This window comes from Oncorhynchus mykiss, unplaced genomic scaffold (genome assembly GCF_013265735.2).
Source record: "Oncorhynchus mykiss isolate Arlee unplaced genomic scaffold, USDA_OmykA_1.1 un_scaffold_231, whole genome shotgun sequence".
NCBI classification, from domain to species: Eukaryota; Metazoa; Chordata; class Actinopteri; order Salmoniformes; family Salmonidae; genus Oncorhynchus; species Oncorhynchus mykiss.
Genome location: NW_023493698.1, coordinates 300,595 through 321,804, shown reverse-complemented (window position 1 = coordinate 321,804; position 21,210 = coordinate 300,595). Strand labels below are relative to the sequence as shown.

Genomic DNA, 21,210 nt, shown 5'->3' with positions numbered 1-21,210 from the left:
GTTAGTAGCTACTATCTTGTCTCATCGCTACAACTCCCGTACGGGCTCGGGAGAGACGAAGGTTGAAAGTCATGCGTCCTCCGATACAAACCCAAACCCAACCTAGCCGCACTGCTTCTTAACACAGCGCGCATCCAAACTGGAAGCCAGCCGCACCAATGTGTCGGAGGAAACACTGTGCACCTGGCAACCTTGGTTAGCGCGCACTGCGCCCTCCCGGTCGCGGCCGGTTACGACAGAGCCTGGGCGCGAACCCAGAGTCTCTGATGGCACAGCTGGCGCTGCAGCCCTTAACCACTGCGCCACCCGGGACGCCTCATTGATGGTATTATTAATGGTGTCTCTCTCCCTCTCTCTCTGTCAGGATTTGGCCAGGGTTGTTCCGGTTTTTGGTCACTAGATGCCCCCATTGTGCTTTTTGACCTTTTGTTTTCCCTTGATCCCCATTATTATTTGCACCTGTGCCTCGTTTCCCCTGATTGTATTTAAACCCTTAGTTTTCCTCAGTTCTTTGCTCTGTGTTTGTATGTTAGCACCCAGCCCTAGTATTCTGTGAACTCTTGTTGATCCTGGTGGACTCTCTTGTGGAATTCTGTTTTTGTTCTTGTTTATTTATTTTTGAGTATCTTTTGAGGCTTTTTATGCTATTCCTACCACCTTGTGGATTTACCTTTTTGTCTTGGAGGATTACCTTTGTTCTTGTGGAATTCCTTTTGAGGTTGTGGAGTTACATGTTTTCCTGAAGGACTTCTCTTTTTACTACATTAAATACACCGTCTCAAGTACTGCTGTGTCTGCCTCATCTTCTGGGTTCTGCCGACTATTTGTGGCTCAGTAGGTTAAGTGACTGTTTCTCACTCCGGAGACCCGGGTTCGTAACCGGGTCCTGACAGAAACACAGAGCCAAAAATGAACCCAGAGGCAGCCAGTTCCCAGGACCTTGTTGCCATGCTGTCCCACCACCAGGAGACTGTCCAATGCCACGAAGCCGCCCTGGTTCAGCAAGAGGCCTTAATGGCTAGACATTCTCATCTTCTGTCGGAGATGCTGACTTCCATAAAGCAGATATCTGATCGACTTACCCCGGCAACAGTTCCCATCCCAGTACCTCAGATTCACGTACCCATGGCAGTTAATCCCCTGGCTGAACCTTGTCTTCCACCTCCCCAACGGTTCTCAGGTGATCCAAGTGCTTGTAAAGGGTTTCTCACCCAATGTTCTCTCTCCTTCGAGCTGCAACCCTCTTCGTTCCCCACCGACCGGTCTAAGATCGCATATATCATCACCTTGCTGTCGGGAAAAGCCCTGGCCTGGGCTACTGCTGTGTGGGATGCCCATAATTCCTGCTGTGCCAGCTACTCTGCCTTTGCTGAGGAATTCAAACGAGTGTTTCAAGTGGTCCTGACTCAGCCAAACAGCTCCTGACTCTCCACCAAGGTCGGCGCAGCGTGACGGACTATGCCATCCAGTTCCGCACGGTAGCAGCAGCGAGTGGCTGGAACAACGAGGCGCTCACGGTGTGCTTTCTGAAAGGCCTTTCCGACACCATCCAAGATGAACTGGCCACTCGGGAACACCGGACAATCTCGAGTCCCTGATCAAGTTGGCCTCACGCATTGACCAGCGTCTGAGAGAGAGAGAACTCAACCGTAGACCTCTAGCCCCTATCAGTCCCAGCTCCGAGTCCCCACCTTTATCCTCGCTGGCTCCACCGGAACCCATGCAGATTGGACGTATCTCCCAGGCTGAGAGAGACCACCGGATGAGGGAGCGACGCTGTCTATATTGTGGCAAACCGGGCCATTTCCGTTCCACGTGTCCCGGGCTCCAGGGAAACGCTCTGTCCCGTACAGACCGGGGGGAACTGTAACGGGAAACATAACCTCCTCCCATCCGTCCAACTCCCATCTGCTCATTCCAGTCACCCTTTCCTGGGACAACCACAAGCTTCACCTTCAAGCCTTGGTAGACTCTGGAGCCGCAGGTAACTTCATGGATGGTGTCTGGGCGAAGGAGAATGGCGTTCCCTCTGAACCTCTAAGTGACCCCATGAGGGTTACTACATTGGATGGAAGCCCTTTGGGATCTGGACTTGTCACTCATGTCACTACCTCCTTGCGACTTTCAGTTTCACAACACCAGGAATTGATGAACTTTCATTTGATCTCCTGTTCCGAGTTCCCTCTCGTCCTTGGATACCTCTGGCTTCACATCCATAACCCTCACATCGACTGGTCTGTGGGCACTATCAAGCAGTGGGGTCCTACGTGCCAAGCTACTTGTATTTTCTCGAATTCCCCGAGTTCTACTCCCGAGTCTTTAGAATCCATCGACCTGACCCGAGTTCCTGAGTGTTACCATGACCTCAAACTGGTATTTAGCAAACAGAGGGCCACCATGCTACCACCCCATAGACCTTATGATTGCCCCATCGAACTGTTTCCGGGCACTTGCCCCCCCAGGGGTCGGATCTTTTCCCTATCTCCACCCGAACGAGCTGCTATGGATACCTACATCAAGGACGCTCTGGAAGCAGGCCTCATGCGTCCATCCACCTCCCCGGCGGGAGCAGGGTTTTTCTTTGTGGCCAAGAAAGACAGTGGCTTACGTCCTTGCATCGACTACCGGGGACTCAATGCCATAACCGTCGGTAACCGTTACCCCCTACCCCTTATGGCCACAGCCTTCGAGCTGCTCCAAGCTTCACTAAGCTTGACCTGCGGAACGCATACCATCTTGTGCGGATCAGACCTGGTGACGAGTGGAAGACCGCTTTCAACACGCCTACTGGTCACTATGAATACTTGGTGATGCCCTTCGGCCTGACCAACGCCCCAGCGGTGTTCCAAGCGCTCATAAACGATGTGCTTAGGGATATGCTTAACATATTTGTGTTCGTTTACTTGGATGACATCCTCATCTTTTCGAGCTCTCTTCAAGAACACACAAAGCATGTCAGACAAGTACTCAAACGCCTCCTAGACAGCCATCTGTACGTTAAGCCGGAAAAATGTGAATTCCATTCATCCCGAGTACAATTCCTGGGATTTGTAGTGGAACCCGGTCGAGTCCAAATGGACCCCAGGAAGGTAGGGGCGGTAGCGGATTGGCCCACCCCCAAATCTGTTAAGGAAGTTCAGCGTTTCCTGGGCTTCACAAACTTTTACCGCAAGTTCATCAAGAACTTCAGCTTGGTGGCAGCCCCTCTCTCAGCTTTAACCAAGGGTGGCAATGCAAGGTTTTTGTGGGGAAGAGAAGCTGAGACGGCCTTCCAAGGACTCAAGCAGCGCGTCCTCTCTGCTCCCATCCTGATACTACCGACTACGGATGAACCGTTTGTGGTGGAGGTAGATGCCTCAGAGGTTGGTGTTGGAGCTGTCCTGTCTCAGAGGGGTGAAGACAAGAAGCTTCATCCGTGCGCTTTCTTCTCACACCGGCTTACCCCGGCTGAGAGGAACTACGATGTGGGGGATCGTGAACTCCTAGCGGTTAAGATGGCATTGAAGGAATGGAGACACTGGCTCGAGGGGGCTTCTCACCCGTTTCAAGTGCTCACGGACCAGAAAAATCTGGAGTATATCCAGCAGGCGAAGCGGTTGAACTCTAGACAAGCTAGATGGTCTCTTTTCTTCAATCGATTCCAGTTTATCCTCACCTATCGGCCCGGGTCGAAGAATCTCAAACCGGATGCCCTGTCCCGAGTCTACGCTCCTGCCATTCGAGATGACACGGACATGCCTGTCCTTCCTGCTGCCAAGATCGTGGCTCCGATCTCGTGGCAAGTTGAGGATACCGTGAGACGAGCTCAAGCTTTCGAACCGGACCCGAAAGGAGGCCCTGCCAATCGGTTGTTTGTCCCCAAGGCAGTGAGGACTCAGGTCCTTCTGTGGGGGCACTCCTCTCGCCTCACCTGTCATCCGGGCGTAGGTCGCACCTTGGAGTTCATCCAGCGTAAGTTCTGGTGGCCTACCATAAGAGAAGACGTTGCCACTTTCGTCAATGCCTGCCCTGTGTGCTGCCAGGGCAAATCTTCTCACCTCCGCCCTCAAGGACTCCTTCACCCTTTACCTGTTCCCCACAGACCCTGGTCCCATATCTCGTTGGACTTTATTACTGGCCTTCCTCCATCCCATGGCAATACTACTATCCTAGTCATAATCGACAGGTTTTCTAAGGCGGCCAGGTTCGTCCCTCTGACTAAGTTACCTTCTGCCAAGGAAACTGCTGAGTTGGTAATTAATCATGTGTTCCGAGTCTTCGGCATTCCTCAAGATATGGTTTCTGACAGAGGTCCCCAGTTCGCCTCAAGGTTTTGGAAGGCCTTCTGCCAACTCATGGGGGCTTCTGCCAGTCTATCTTCAGGGTACCATCCGGAGTCCAACGGTCAAACAGAGAGGATGAATCAAGAGCTGGAAACCACCCTCCGATGTATGACTCGTAACAACCCGTCCACATGGTCGTCCTTCATTGTTTGGGCCGAATACGCGCACAACACCTTGCGCTCCTCCTCCACTGGTATGTCCCCGCACGAGTGTCAGTTTGGCTATGCCCCTCCATTGTTCCCGGACCAGGAGGCAGAAGTCAGAGTGCCTTCAGCCTTGAAGTTCGTCAGACGCTGTCGGCTTATGTGGAGGAAGACCCGTCTTAATCTTATGCGTTCCTCACAGAGGTACCAACAACAAGCCAACAGACGTCGCCGTCCCGGGCCTACCCTGCGCCCCGGCCAGAGAGTCTGGCTCTCCACAAGAGACTTACCACTACGGGTGGAGTCTCGCAAGCTGTCCCAAAAATACATCGGTCCCTTTAAGGTTGCCAGGAGAGTTAACCCAGTTTCTTATCGCCTACACTTACCCAGATCCCTTAAGATTAATCCCACGTTTCACATTTCCTTATTAAAACCTGTTGTTTTTTCTCCCATTGTCCCGGCAGACAAACCTCCCCCTCCGCCTCGTGTCATTGGAGGCCAGCCGGCTTATACCGTCCATCGGATACTGGATTCCCGCCGGGTGCAGCGGTCCTGGCAGTATCTGGTGGACTGGGAAGGCTACGGTCCCGAGGAGCGCTCCTGGGTTTCCGCCAAAGACATACTGGACCCTGACCTCATTCGTCGGTTCAGGGCCCTCCACCCCGAGAGAGCTGGTAGGAACGTCAGGAGCCGTTCCTAGGGGGGGGATTCTGTCAGGATTTGGCCAGGGTTGTTCCGGTTTTTGGTCACTAGATGCCCCCATTGTGCTTTTTGACCTTTTGTTTTCCCTTGATCCCCATTATTATTTGCACCTGTGCCTCGTTTCCCCTGATTGTATTTAAACCCTTAGTTTTCCTCAGTTCTTTGCTCTGTGTTTGTATGTTAGCACCCAGCCCTAGTATTCTGTGAACTCTTGTTGATCCCGGTGGACTCTCTTGTGGAATTCTGTTTTTGTTCTTGCTATTTATTTTTGAGTATCTTTTCAGGCTTTTTCTGCTATTCCTACCACCTTGTGGATTTACCTTTTTGTCTTGGAGGATTACCTTTGTTCTTGTGGAATTCCTTTTGAGGTTGTGGAGTTACATGTTTTCCTGAAGGACTTCTCTTTTTACTACATTAAATACACCGTCTCAAGTACTGCTGTGTCTGCCTCATCTTCTGGGTTCTGCCGACTATTTGTGGCTCAGTAGGTTAAGTGACTGTTTCTCACTCCGGAGACCCGGGTTCGTAACCGGGTCCTGACACTCTCTCTCTCTCTAAATTAATCACCACAACACATCCCTGCTGCTACTTGATGAGGTCACTAGGTGTTGTGTTAAGGCTGCTACAATATCATTGAGTTACACAGCTACTTTAGCTGTACTTTAGCTACAGCTTTTAAATGTTATAAAACATCATTCAACATGAGGCAGACAGATCCTACATTTCTCCAGTGTGTCAGCAAGCTCCTTCTGGTTCATTTTCCTCAGGATGTGCAGTGTGATCTTCAGAGCCCCCTCTCTGGCACTGCTCTCCTGCTGCTCATCTTCAGGGTCCACCACTTCCTTATCCTGCTTCTGACTCTCAAAGCCTTCTGGGAGTTCTGGACTAAGAATCCTCTTGAACATCTTCAGCTCGTTCTTCACAAATGTCATGATTTTCTCTTCAAGCATCTGAAATAAATCAAGTAAATAAGTTAAGCAAGAGAAGAAATGCTTTCTCATTAACACATTAATGTATGATTGACAGAAACTTTACTTGAGGTAAACAAAAACAAATGTACATAACAGGACCACATACACTGAATATGGAGGCCAGGTCTGTTTGATGACTCTGGGAAGACTGACCACTGAGAATCTCTGACTCTGATCTCTCCTGTTGGTTTCTGTGGACAAAACATGAGATTATATCTCCTCATCCAGGGAGTGCACACACACACACACACACACAAAGGGAGGGAGGGAATGTTGTGTTTGTTTAATATTGTTTTAGGACTATGCAAATGGACAAAACATGAGATTACATCTCCTCATCCAGGGAGTGCACACACACACACAGACAGACAAACACACACACACACACAAAGGGAGGGAGGGAATGTTGTGTTTGTTTAATATTGTTTAAGGACTATGAAAATTGACAAAATGATTAGCCTATGGATTATGAAAACAACAACAATAAATGGGAAAATGGGAGAGGAGAAATGACTAGAGACAGTGTTGTTTAACTCATTGACCATCACCCATGAGTTCTTCTTACCTTTGTTCAGTAGAAAAGTCTCCCTCCCTAAAGAATATAGGAGGTTCCATAGACTTGTCACTCTTCATGGACACACAGCTGGGAACAGGGGAGGCTGGTCTCTCCTGCTTGATTGGGCTTCAACACAACAGAGACAAACATTACATCCCTCATCTACTCTGAGCTCAGATGGGGAAACATAAGAGTTTCATTCCAAAATGCTATATATTAATTTTCAGAAATGTTTCTAAATGAGCTTTTATTTGTTAAAGACATTTGAAAGATTTTTTATTTTTTTTCACTATCTAATCTAATTATAATAATAATCTAATCTAATCTAAATATTGTTCAATAAAATACTGTATATCTGCCTCACTCTCAGACAAATCAGTAGTACTGCTAGGTTTTACACAGTAATAATATATATCTGCCTCACTCTCAGAGAAATCAGAAGTACTGCTAGGTTTTACACAGTAATAATATATATCTGCCTCACTCTCAGTGAAATCAGTAGTACTGCTAGGTTTTACACAGTAATAATATATATCTGCCTCACTCTCAGAGAAATCAGAAGTACTGCTAGGTTTTACACAGTAATAATATATATCTGCCTCACTCTCAGAGAAATCAGAAGTACTGCTAGGTTTTACACAGTAATAATATATATCTGCCTCACTCTCAGAGAAATCAGAAGTACTGTTAGTTTTTACATAGTAGTAATATATCTGCCTGACTCTCAAATGTGACCTATTGGCTCGGTCTTGTTTAGCAAAATTTGCAATGGTGATTTTTTACATTGGATAAAAGTAGAGACTCAGGGATAGAAAATAGTAGATCATACACTACCGTTGAGGAACAATGGAAAAGTAATTATTTGAACTTTGACAAACTTGTGACCTCACTTTTGAGAAAAAGGACTTTGAATATTTCGGTACCTGCTGGAGAGCTCTTCTTTGTCTACAGGGCTGTTACTTTGGCAGATAATATCACCCATCTAAATATCTAAATACATTGTTTATATTTAATTAACTAAATGTATAGTGTTTTGGTTTAAGTATGTTTCATTGTTAATAAATTAAAATATGTGGTCATTTTATGGTTGCCAGTGGTAAAATGATCTAGAAAATGTTATATTTTGTAATTCTGAGTAATTACTACATTAGTAGGCTGGACAAATTATATTTTTAACAATTATTTTTTCTAATAAAAAGTAGTGCGGTGGAGCCCAGTTTCATAATATCCCAGCCGCCTGCCGTAGTTTTGAAGTCATCACAACAACAAAAAACAGGCTTTATTTTAGGTCATTTTCCACCCTGCCAGCTCCTATTAGTTTTATTTTATTATTTATTTGTTTTTGTGCTGTACTCAGATTATTGCATGTTTTGATTTTTATGTAAAGCTTTTTTAAAATCTGACACAGCGGTTGCAGTAAGGAGAATTATATCTATAATTCTGTGCATAACACTTGTGTCTTTGATCAAAGTTTATGATGAGTATTTCTGTGAATTGATGTGGCTCTCTGCAAATTCACTGGATGTTTTCGAGGCACAACACTACTGAACATAACGCGCCAATGTAAACTGAGATTTTGGGATATAAATATTAACTTTATCGAACAAAATAATACATGTATTGTGCAACATGAAGTCCTATGAGTGCCATCTGATGAAGATCATCAAAGGCTGGTGATTAATTTTATCTCTATTTCTGCTTTTTGTGACACCTCTCTTTGGCTGGAAAATGGCTGTATGTATTTTCTGACTAGGTGCTGACCTAACATAATCATATGGTGTGCTTTCGCTGTAAAGCCTTTTTGAAATTGGACACGATGGGTAGATTAACAAGAAGTTAAGCTTTAATTTGCTGTATTGCACTTGTGAATGTATGAATGTATGAAAGTTAAATATTTCTCAAATATATTTTTGAATTTTGTTGTCGAGGGGTTCTGCTAGGCCTAACAAGTTAAACACTAAAGTTACCGATGCTGCTGGTATAGTAGCTAGCTAGCTGTACCAACTAGCTAGATTAACTAGGATGCTGCTGGTAGAGTAGCTAGCTAGCTTACCTAGCTGTACCGACTAGCTTGGCTAGCTAGCAGGTCGTTTGTCTGTCCCTCGTCTCGATGATGATGACGAATCCGGTGAACCACAAAATAAAACAAGGATAGCGAGTGAAACGGATCTGACTACACTTATCCTGTCCCTGACCGTCAAGCAAAAAGCAAATTGAACAATAATATTTGGCGTTTCAACACTGTAACAAACTCCGTCGTTATTCCCCAAGATCACCTAAGTCCACTCTGCGCGAAACCGGACAATTTGCTTGGCGCCACACTGTACGGACGCGGACAGTTCTGTACGGGGACGCGGACAGTTCTGTACGGGGACGCGGACAGTTCTGTACGGGGAGGCGGACAGTTCTGTACGGGGACGCGGACAGTTCTGTACGGGGATGCGGACAGTTCTGTACGGGGACGCGGACAGTTCTGTACGGGGACGCTGACAGTTCTGTACGGGGACGAGGACAGTTCTGTACGGGGACGAGGACAGTTCTGTACGGGGACACGGACAGTTCTGTATGGGGACGAGGACAGTTCTGTACGGGGACACGGACAGTTCTGTACGGTGACGCGGACAGTTCTGTACGGGGAGGCGGACAGTTCCAGAACGCGGACATGAGCAGTGCAACACAATCAACTAAACACAGTCTTTACAGTGGGTTACATTAGTAATATTCATTTTTTATTATTATGTTAAACAAACATTCTACATTTTTTTTATAACAATATGTTGAGATCTTGGACCATATCCACAAAGCTTCTCAGAGTAGAAAATTGGTCATATAAGACAAAAAAGTAATTTTACACTCATGGGTATGAATTAAAGTTATACATGAAGTCTCTAGTACCACCGAGTCAGCAGATATTTTGGACACCTCGTGAGCTTTCCTAAGTAGTTAAGAGTTAACAGCAGGTGTCTTGATAATACTATAGAATAATGCAGTGAGTCAGTGGTTCCTGTTCCACATGTAATTGCTTTGTAGTAGTTAAAATAATGTTTTATATTTCTATATGATCAATCCATTAATAATATAGACCTACATGCAACAGTATGTCTTGTGCTTTTGGCAATGATTTATGTATAATAATTATGTATAACAAGTGATACCATGTATGTCTGCATAGCATTTTGTCTTCATTTTTGCAGATTAACTCAGATTTTCACACAGCAGCTAAGGAGTTGGTGCTGTGGCCAAAAGGTGGCTGGTTCAAATCCCGGGCCGGGAAAGAAACACCAGAAGTGATCTGATGACTGGAAGGCTGCTTGATTCACATCCTCTAAACATTAACCTTCACCAGAAGTGATCTGATGACTGGAAGGCTGCTTGATTCACATCCTCTAAACATTAACCTTCACCAGAAGTGATCTGATGACTGGAAGGCTGCTTGATTCACATCCTCTAAACATTAACCTTCACCAGAAGTGATCTGATGACTGGAAGGCTGCTGGGTTCACATCCTCTAAACATTAACCTTCACCAGAAGTGATCTGATGACTGGGGGCTGCTTGATTCACATCCTCTAAACATTAACCTTCACCAGAAGTGATCTGATGACTGGAAGGCTGCTTGATTCACATCCTCTAAACATTAACCTTCACCAGAAGTGATCTGATGACTGGAAGGCTGCTTGATTCACATCCTCTAAACATTAACCTTCACCAGAAGTGATCTGATGACTGGAGGGCTGCTTCATTCACATCCTCTAAACATTAACCTTCACCAGAATTGATCTGATGACTGGAGGGCTGCTTCATTCACATCCTCTAAACATTAACCTTCACCAGAATTGATCTGATGACTGGAAGGCTGCTTCATTCACATCCTCTAAACATTAACCTTCACCAGAAGTGATCTGATGACTGGAAGGCTGCTTCATTCACATCCTCTAAACATTAACCTTCACCAGAATTGATCTGATGACTGGAAGGCTGCGTGATTCACATCCTCTAAACATTAACCTTCCGTTGATCAGAACTCTAGAGGTTCTTCTTCACTGAACCAAAATATATATAATGTTTTAGTGATTCCATATATTAAGGAAGTGATAGAAGCCTTTTTGGTTCTAGAAGGAACCTTCTGTTCTAAGAGTGTATAATAACAAACACGTTGTTCTTCTGATTATTTAATTATCTACATCATGTTATTTCCAGTTCTCCCTTTGGAGCACAACATCATGTTGTTAAATAATAATCCTAAATTGTGCATGGATATAAATTGGGAATTTGAAGGTATCTAGGGCGTAATATGTGTTCAATGAATATGAACATTGTATGCATCGTTGTAGGCAACATTATTGGCAAGGGACTTGATGCCTACTATGTCAAAGCTATTTAGAGTTGTTAAACGGGTGTGAAGAGTGTGTTGATATAACGGTAATATTGTCAAAATTCTGCTTGTAAAAACGATCAGAATTGGTAAAAAAAAGATGCATTCCATTATATTAGGCAATAATTAAGAGTAGGCAAAGTGGTCGTGTCATGTGAAAATTCTATCAAATGTCTTACATTGCAACGAGTAGAGTCAGGGTGCCGTGGAACCCCTGCAGTACCTCCACAGACCCCGGATTGAGAACCCCTGCAGTACCTCCACAGACCCCGGATTGAGAACCCCTGCAGTACCTCCACAGACCCCGGATTGAGAATCCCTGCAGGACCTCCACAGACCCCGGATTGAGAACCCCTGCAGTACCTCCACAGACCCCGGATTGAGAACCCCTGCAGGACCTCCAAAGACCCCGGATTGAGAACCCCTGCAGTACCTCCACAGACCCTGGATTGAGAACCCCTGCAGTACTTCCACAGACCCCGGATTGAGAACCCCTGCAGTACCTCCACAGACCCCGGATTGAGAACCCCTGCAGTACCTCCACAGACCCCGGATTGAGAATCCCTGCAGGACCTCCACAGACCCCGGATTGAGAACCCCTGCAGTACCTCCACAGACCCCGGATTGAGAACCCCTGCAGGACCTCCAAAGACCCCGGATTGAGAACCCCTGCAGTACCTCCACAGACCCTGGATTGAGAACCCCTGCAGTACTTCCACAGACCCCGGATTGAGAACCCCTGCAGTACCTCCACAGACCCCGAATTGAGAACCCCTGCAGTACCTCCGCAGACCCCGGATTGAGAACCCCTGCAGTACCTCCACAGACCCCGGATTGAGAACCCCTGCAGTACCTCCACAGACCCCGAACTTAGAACCCCTGCAGTACCTCCACAGACCTATAAAATCTGTTAGTAAAAAATCTGAGAACAGTAATATTGAAGGTACCCATAGCAACCATTTCTGAATAAAAAACAAATGTGAACACTTTGGAAATCTCTTAATAATGTTGTCAAAAATTGTCATCTCACCTCTTAGCTTTGGTGTCATGTTCCCCAGAGATACTCATTTTAGAGGCAGGGTCACCCTCCTCTCTCTCCCCAGAGAGACTCATTTTAGAGTCAGGGCCCCCCTCCTCTCTCTCTCCAGAAAGGCTCGTTTCAGAGGCAGGGCCCCCCTCCTCTCTCTCCCCAGAGAGACTCATTTTAGAGGCAGGGCCACCATCCTCTCTCTCTCCAGAGAGACTCATTTTAGAGGCAGGTTAAGTCTTTCTCTCCCCAGAGAGACTCATTTCAGAGCACTGACCCCTAAACAGAGATCCAAAATGTTGGTTGTGGTTAACACAGTAATTATTTAATGTCAATTGTTATCATTTATTAATTTTCTCTTATAAAACATTTACTAACAGATATAGAAACAATCAGATGATTTAATACAATCACATGAAAACGTAGTTGTGACATTTTATCTCCATGGTAAATGTCAATATTACTAATAAGACACTGTTTGTTAAGGTAGTTATAGACAGTACAGCAACATCAATAATAATAATAATAATAATAAGTCACTGTTTGTTAAGGTAGTTCTAGACAGTACAGCAACAATAATAATAATAAGTCACTGTTTGTTAAGGTAGTTCTAGACAGTACAGCAACAATAATAATAATAAGTCACTGTTTGTTAAGGTAGTTAGACAGTACAGCAACAATAATAATAATAATAACAATAATAACAACAATAATAATAATAATAATAAGTCACTGTTTGTTAAAACCTCTTAAGTCTACCCCCTCCTTTTTCGAACATTCTGTTAAAAATCGCGCAACTTTTCAGCGTCCTGCTACTCATGCCAGGAATATAGTATATGCATATGATTAGTATGTGTGGATAGAAAACACTCTGAAGTTTCTAAAACTGGTTAAATCACGGCTGTGACTATAACAGATCGTTTGTTTCATCAAAAAACGCAAGAAAAACTGCTCTCTGAAAGCTAAAAATAATTTCCATGCGTCACTTTCATGGGTTGTTAAAAGGGCACAAAATTAATTATGGATCTGCATGCAATTCCTACAGATTCCACACGATGTCGCCATTGTCGTCATTTTCAAGGGACTTTTTTCTTGGTAAATCCAACTAACTGGATTCCATTTCTTCCGGTCTCCACCAGGATGTTTTGAATGTGCACATTGGCAGCCATTGATTTGAAAACGAGGAGCTATTGAATATACATCGCCTTGTAATCATTTTGATAGATTATAAACGTTTACTAATACCTAAAGTTGGATTACAAAAGTATTTCGAAGTGTTTTGTGAAAGTTTATCGTCGACTTTTTTAATTTTAAAAAATGACGCTGCGTTTTAAAACAATGTTTTTTTCTGAATGTCACAGCTTCCATAGAAAGCTATTTTGGGTATATATGGACCGATTTAAACGGAAAAAAAAGACCCAATAGTGATGTTTATGGGGCATATAGGAGTGCCAAGAAAGAAGCTTGTCAAAGGTAATGTTTTATATTTTATTTCTGCGTTTTGTGTAGCGCCGGCTAAGCTATATCTTTGTTTACATCGCATTCAGGCATTTTGGGGTGTTGCATGCTATCAGATAATAGCTTCTCATGCTTTCGCCGAAAAGCATTTTAAAAATCTGACTTGTTGGCTAGGTTCACAACGAGTGTAGCTTTAATTCAATACCCTGCATGTGAATTTTGATGAACGTTTGAGTTTTAACGAGTACATTTAGCATTTAGCGTAGCGCATTTGCATTTCCAGGTGTCTACTTGAGACATCTGCGTCTCAAGTAGGAGCAAGAAGTTAAGGTAGTTCTAGACAGTACAGCAACAATAATAATAATAATAATAATAATAAGAGATCCAACATGTTGGTTATGGTTAACACAGTGACAACTAAACAGAGATCCAACATGTTGGTTGTGGTTAACACAGTGACAACTAAACAGAGATCCAACATGTTGGTTGTGGTTAACACAGTGACAACTAAACAGAGATCCAACATGTTGGTTGTGGTTAACACAGTAACAACTAAACAGAGATCCAACATGTTGGTTGTGGTTAACACAGTGACAACTAAACAGAGATCCAACATGTTGGTTGTGGTTAACACAGTGACAACTAAACAGAGATCCAACATGTTGGTTGTGGTTATTAACACAGTGACAACTAAACAGAGATCCAACATGTTGGTTGTGGTTAACACAGTGACAACTAATTCTTGAAAGTCAATTGTTCTCATTTATTCCTTATCTTTTTTTTAAATAAAACATTTACTAACAGACATAGAAACAGTCAGGTGATTTAATGTTATAATGTTTAATGTTAATATTTAATAGTAACTTGTTTTGATTCAGTAACAGTAGGATATTTATTGTCTTTCAGTCTGTTATTTTCTAAATGTATCTGAGAATACAGACAGAAGGGCTAAAACAGACATGAATGATCTGAGGGGGGAAATTATTGATCCAGTAAAAGTTTATTTGCAACAAGTAAGAGATTTTGTATGATGTAAAGTAGACTAGGTTATAATGTATAGTAGCAGTTTGTTAGTGATATGCAGATCTTGGTCTATACCTCGGCTATAACCTACGTATCATAGATGACCAGCCTAAACCTGTTCAGATCAGTTCACAGAGAACATCAGGTTTGTCATCATGATAAGTGATCATAGCTCAAACCTACTCTGACTAATGAATGCCTGGCATCGACCTAGCCTTATAATAGTTTGTAGGTAGCCTAGACCTAACCTTATAATAGTTTGTAGGTAGCCTAGACCTAACCTTATAATAGTTTGTAGGTAGCCTAGACCTAACCTTATAATAGATTGTAGGTAGCCTAGACCTACTAAGTCTGCCCATCTTTCCTACATTCCAACTAATTCAACCAGCCTAAACAACAGTAAATAAAATATGTAAATTGGTCAAAAGTGAATCCTGATAGAGCCATATACATTAGAGAGAGGTATATATATCCTGATAGAGTCATATACATTAGAGAGAGGTATATACAGTGCCTTGCGAAAGTATTCGGCCCCCTTGAACTTTGCGACCTTTTGCCACATTTCAGGCTTCAAACATAAAGATATAAAACTGTATTTTTTTGTGAAGAATCAACAACAAGTGGGACACAATCATGAAGTGGAACGACATTTATTGGACATTTCAAACTTTTTTAACAAATCAAAAACTGAAAAATTGGGCGTGCAAAATTATTCAGCCCCTTTACTTTCAGTGCAGCAAACTCTCTCCAGAAGTTCAGTGAGGATCTCTGAATGATCCAATGTTGACCTAAATGACTAATGATGATAAATACAATCCACCTGTGTGTAATCAAGTCTCCGTATAAATGCACCTGCACTGTGATAGTCTCAGAGGTCCGTTAAAAGCGCAGAGAGCATCATGAAGAACAAGGAACACACCAGGCAGGTCCGAGATACTGTTGTGAAGAAGTATAAAGCCGGATTTGGATACAAAAATATTTCCCAAGCTTTAAACATCCCAAGGAGCACTGTGCAAGCGATAATATTGAAATGGAAGGAGTATCAGACCACTGCAAATCTACCAAGACCTGGCCGTCCCTCTAAACTTTCAGCTCATACAAGGAGAAGACTGATCAGAGATGCAGCCAAGAGGCCCATGATCACTCTGGATGAACTGCAGAGATCTACAGCTGAGGTGGGAGACTCTGTCCATAGGACAACAATCAGTCGTATATTGCACAAATCTGGCCTTTATGGAAGAGTGGCAAGAAGAAAGCCATTTCTTAAAGATATCCATAAAAAGTGTCGTTTAAAGTTTGCCACAAGCCACCTGGGAGACACACCAAACATGTGGAAGAAGGTGCTCTGGTCAGATGAAACCAAAATTGAACTTTTTGGCAACAATGCAAAACGTTATGTTTGGCGTAAAAGCAACACAGCTGAACACACCATCCCCACTGTCAAACATGGTGGTGGCAGCATCATGGTTTGGGCCTGCTTTTCTTCAGCAGGGACGGGAAGATGGTTAAAATTGATGGGAAGATGGATGGAGCCAAATAAAGGACCATTCTGGAAGAAAACCTGATGGAGTCTGCAAAAGACCTGAGACTGGGACGGAGATTTGTCTTCCAACAAGACAATGATCCAAAACATAAAGCAAAATCTACAATGGAATGGTTCAAAAATAAACATATCCAGGTGTTAGAATGGCCAAGTTAAAGTCCAGACCTGAATCCAATCGAGAATCTGTGGAAAGAACTGAAAACTGCTGTTCACAAATGCTCTCCATCCAACCTCACTGAGCTCGAGCTGTTTTGCAAGGAGGAATGGGAAAAAAATTCAGTCTCTCGATGTGCAAAACTGATAGAGACATACCCCAAGCGACTTACAGCTGTAATCGCAGCAAAAGGTGGCGCTACAAAGTATTAACTTAAAGGGGCTGAATAATTTTGCACGCCCAATTTTTCAGTTTTTGATTTGTTAAAAAAGTTTGAAATATCCAATAAATGTCGTTCCACTTCATGATTGTGTCCCACTTGTTGTTGATTCTTCACAAAAAAATACAGTTTTATATCTTTATGTTTGAAGCCTGAAATGTGGCAAAAGGTCGCAAAGTTCAAGGGGGCCGAATACTTTGGCAAGGCACTGTAAATAGTGTTAACCCAGTATCAGTATAAATAGGGTTAACCCAGTATCAGTATAAACAGTGTTAACCCAGTATCAGTATAAACAGTGTTAACCCAGTATCAGTATAAACAGTGTTAACCCATTATCAGTATAAATAGGGTTAACCCAGTGTCAGTATAAACAGTGTTAACCCAGTATCAGTATAAACAGTGTTAAGCCAGTATCAGTATCAATAGTGTTAACCCAGTATCAGTATAAATAGTGTTAACCCAGTATCAGTATAAATAGGATTAACCCAGTATCAGTATAAACAGTGTTAACCCAGTATCAGTATAAACAGTGTTAACCCAGTATCAGTATAAATAGTGTTAACCCAGTATCAGTATAAATAGGGTTAATCCAGTATCAGTATAAACAGTGTTAACCCAGTATCAGTATAAATAGGGTTAACCCAGTATCAGTATAAACAGTGTTAACCCAGTATCAGTATAAATAGGGTTAACCCAGTATCAGTATAAACAGTGTTAACCCAGTATCAGTATAAACAGTGTTAACCCAGTATCAGTTTAAATAGGGTTAACCCAGTATCAGTATAAACAGTGTTAACCCAGTATCAGTATAAACAGTGTTAACCCAGTATCAGTATAAATAGTGTTAACCCAGTATCAGTATAAATAGTGTTAACCCAGTATCAGTATGAACAGTGTTAACCCAGCATCAGTATAAACAGTGTTAACCCAGTATCTAAAGATGGCGGTGTTCGCTTTAGCAATCTCACTAGGATAAAGACCACCTCCATTCCTGTCATTATTGAAAGAGATCATGATACCGCACATCTTAAAATAGGGCTACTTAATGTTAGATCCCTTACTTCAAAGGCAATTATAGTCAATTAACTAATCACTGATCATAATCTTGATGTGATTGGCCTGACTGAAACATGGCTTAAGCCTGATGAATTTACTGTGTTAAATGAGGCCTCACCTCCTGGCTACACTAGTGACCATATCCCCCGTGCATCCCGCAAAGGCGGAGGTGTTGCTAACATTTACGATAGCAAATTTCAATTTACACAAAAAAAAATGACGTTTTCGTCTTATGAGCTTCTAGTCATGAAATCTATGCAGCCTACTCAATCACTTTTTATAGCTACTGTTTACAGGCCTCCTGGGCCATATACAGCGTTCCTCACTGAGTTCCCTGAATTCCTATCGGACCTTGTAGACGTAGCAGATAATATTCTAATCTTTGGTGACTTTAATATTCACATGGAAAAGTCCACAGACCCACTCCAAAAGGCTTTCGGAGCAATCATCGACTCAGTGGGTTTTGTCCAACATGTCTCTGGACCCACTCACTGTCACAGTCATACGCTGGACCTAGTTTTGTCCCATGGAATAAATGTAATCCTGGACTATCGGACCACTATTTTATTACGTTTGCAATTGCAACAAATAATCTGCTCAGACCCCAACCAAGGAACATCAAAAGTCGTGCTATAAATTCACAGACAACACAAAGATTCCTTGATGTCCTTCCAGATTCCCTCTGTCTACCCAAGGACGCCAGAGGACAAAAATCAGTTAACGACCTAACTGAGGTACTCAATTTAACCTTGCGCAATACCCTAGATGCAGTTGCACCCCTAAAAACTAGCAGGGTAGCCTAGTGGTTAGAGCGTTGGACTAGTAACCGGAAGGTTGTGAGTTCAAACCCCTGAGCTGACAAGGTACAAATCTGTCGTTCTGCCCCTGAACAGGCAGTTAACCCACTGTTCCCAGGCCGTCATTGAAAATAAGAATTTGTTCTTAACTGACTTGCCTGGTTAAATAAAGGTAAAATAAAAAAAAATAAAAATAAGAAACTAGCTCCCTGGTACACAGAAAATACCCGAGCTCTGAAGCAAGCTTCCAGAAAATTGGAACGGAAATGGCGCCACACCAAACTGGAAGTCTTCCGACTAGCTTGGAAAGACAGTACCGTGCAGTACCGAAGAGCCCTTACTGCTGCTCGATCATCCTATTTTTATAACTTAATTGGGGAAAATAAGAACAATCCGAAATTCCTTTTTGATAGCTAACTAAAAAGCAGCATTCCCCAAGAGAGGATGACTTTCACTTTAGCAGTGATAAATTCATGAACTTCTTTGAGGAAAAGATTATGATTATTAGAAAGCAAATTACGGACTCCTCTTTAAATCTGCAAATTCCTTCAAAGCTCAGTTGTCCTGAGTCTGCACAGCTCTCCCAGGACCTAGGATCAAGAGAGACGCTCAAGTGTTTTAGTACTATATCTCTTGACACAATGATGAAAATAATCATGGCCTCTAAACCTTCAAGCTGCATACTGGACCCTATTCCAACTAAACTACTGAAAGAGCTGCTTCCTGTGCTTGGCCCTCCTATGTTGAACATAATAAACGGCTCTCTATCCACCGGATGTGTACCAAACTCACTAAAAGTGGCAGTAATAAAGCCTCTCTTGAAAAAGCCAAACCTTGACCCAGAAAATATAAAAAACTATCGGCCTATATCGAATCTTCCATTCCTCTCAAAAATTTTAGAAAAGGCTGTTGCACAGCAACTTACTGCCTTCCTGAAGACAAACAATGTATACGAAATGCTTCAGTCTGGTTTTAGACCCCATCATAGCACTGAGACGGCACTTGTGAAGGTGGTAAATTACATTTTAATGGCATCGGACCGAGGCTCTGAATCTGTCCTCATGCTCCTAGACCTCAGTGCTGCTTTTGATACCATCGATCATCACATTCTTTTGGAGAGATTGGAAACCCAAATTGGTCTACACGGACAAGTTCTGGCCTGGTTTAGATCCTATCTGTCGGAAAGATATCAGTTTGTCTCTGTGAATAGTTTGTCCTCTGACAAATCAACTGTACATTTCGGTGTTTCTCAAGGTTCCGTTTTAAGACCACTATTGTTTTCACTATATATTTTACCTCTTGGGGATATTATTCAAAAACATAATGTTAACTTTCACTGCTATGCGGATGACACACAGCTGTACATTTCAATGAAACATGGTGAATCCCCAAAATTGCCCTTGCTAGAAGCATGTGTTTCAGACATAAGGAAGTGGATGGCTACAAACTTTCTACGTTTAAACTCGGACAAAACAGAGATGCTTGTTCTAGGTCCCAAGAAACAAAGAGATCTTCGGTTGAATCTGACAATTAATCTTAATGGTTGTCCAGTCGTCTCAAATAAAACTGTGAAGGACCTCGGCGTTACTCTGGACCCTGATCTCTCTTTTGAAGAACATATCAAGACCATTTCAAGGACAGCTTTTTTCCATCTACGTAACATTGCAAAAATAAGAAACTTTCTGTCCAAAAAGGATGCAGAAAAATGAATACATGCTTTTGTCACTTCTAGGTTAGACTACTGCAATGCTCTACTTTCCGGCTACCCGGATAAAGCACTAAATAAACTTCAGTTGGTGCTAAATACGGCTGCTAGAATCCTGACTAGAACCAAAAAATGTGATCATATTACTCCAGTGCTAGCCTCTCTACACTGGCTTCCTGTCAAAGCAAGGGCTGATTTCAAGGTTTTACTGCTAACCTACAAAGCATTACATGGGCTTGCTCCTACCTATCTCTCTGATTTGGTCCTGCCGTACATACCTACACGTACGCTATGGTCACAAGACGCAGGCCTCCTAATTGTCCCTAGAATTTCTAAGCAAACAGCTGGAGGCAGGGCTTTCTCCTATAGAGCTCCATTTTTATGGAACGGTCTGCCTACCCATGTCAGAGATGCAAACTCGGTCTCAACCTTTAAGTCTTTACTGAAGACTCATCTCTTCGGTGGGTCATATGATGAGTGTAGTCTGGCCCAGGAGTGGGAAGGTGAACGGAAAGGCTCTGGAGCAACGAACCACCCTTGCTGTCTCTGCCTGGCCGGTTCACCTCTTTCCACTGGGATTCTCTGCCTCTAACCCTATTACAGGGGTTGAGTCACTGGCTTCTGGGGCTCTCTCATGCCGTCCCTGGAAGGGGTGCGTCACCTGAGTGGGTTGATTCACTGATGTGGTCGTCCTGTCTGGGTTGGCGCCCCCCCTTGGGTTTTCAATGCGGAGATCTTTGTGGGCTATACTCAGCCTTGTCTCAGGATGGTAAGTTGGTGGTTGAAGATATCCCTCTAGTGGTGTGGGGGCTGTGCTTTGGCAAAGTGGGTGGGGTTATATCCTTCCTGTTTGGCCCTGTCCGGGGGTGTCCTCGGATGGGGCCACAGTGTCTCCTAACCCCTCCTGTCTCAGCCTCCATTATTTATGCTGCAGTAGTTTATGTGTCGGGGGGCTAGGGTCAGTTTGTTATATCTGGAGTACTTCTCCTGTCCTATTCGGTGTCCTGTGTGAATCTAAGTGTGTGTTCTCTAATTCTCTCCTTCTCTCTTTCTTTCTCTCTCTCGGAGGACCTGAGCCCTAGGACCATGCCCCAGGACTACCTGACATGATGACTCCTTGATGTCCCCAGTCCACCTGGCTGTGCTGCTGCTCCAGTTT

At 43.4% G+C, this 21,210-nt stretch overlaps 2 protein-coding genes across 2 annotated transcripts in view; one reads left to right on the top strand and one right to left on the bottom strand.

Moving 5' to 3' along the window:
* Nucleotides 1-21,210, bottom strand: part of LOC110517709 (NLR family CARD domain-containing protein 3-like) — a 283,581-nt gene that overhangs the window by 10,703 nt on the left and 251,668 nt on the right. Inside the window, exons 5-6 of the mRNA XM_036973341.1 lie at nucleotides 6,245-6,329; nucleotides 5,889-6,117 (exon numbers count right to left, since the gene is read on the bottom strand). Coding sequence (XP_036829236.1) covers nucleotides 5,889-6,117; nucleotides 6,245-6,329 — 314 coding nt within the window. The remainder of the gene's footprint in view (nucleotides 1-5,888; nucleotides 6,118-6,244; nucleotides 6,330-21,210) is intronic.
* The window catches only part of LOC110513573 (NLR family CARD domain-containing protein 3-like), a 291,508-nt gene that overhangs the window by 136,715 nt on the left and 133,583 nt on the right, over nucleotides 1-21,210 (top strand). The window lies entirely within an intron of this gene.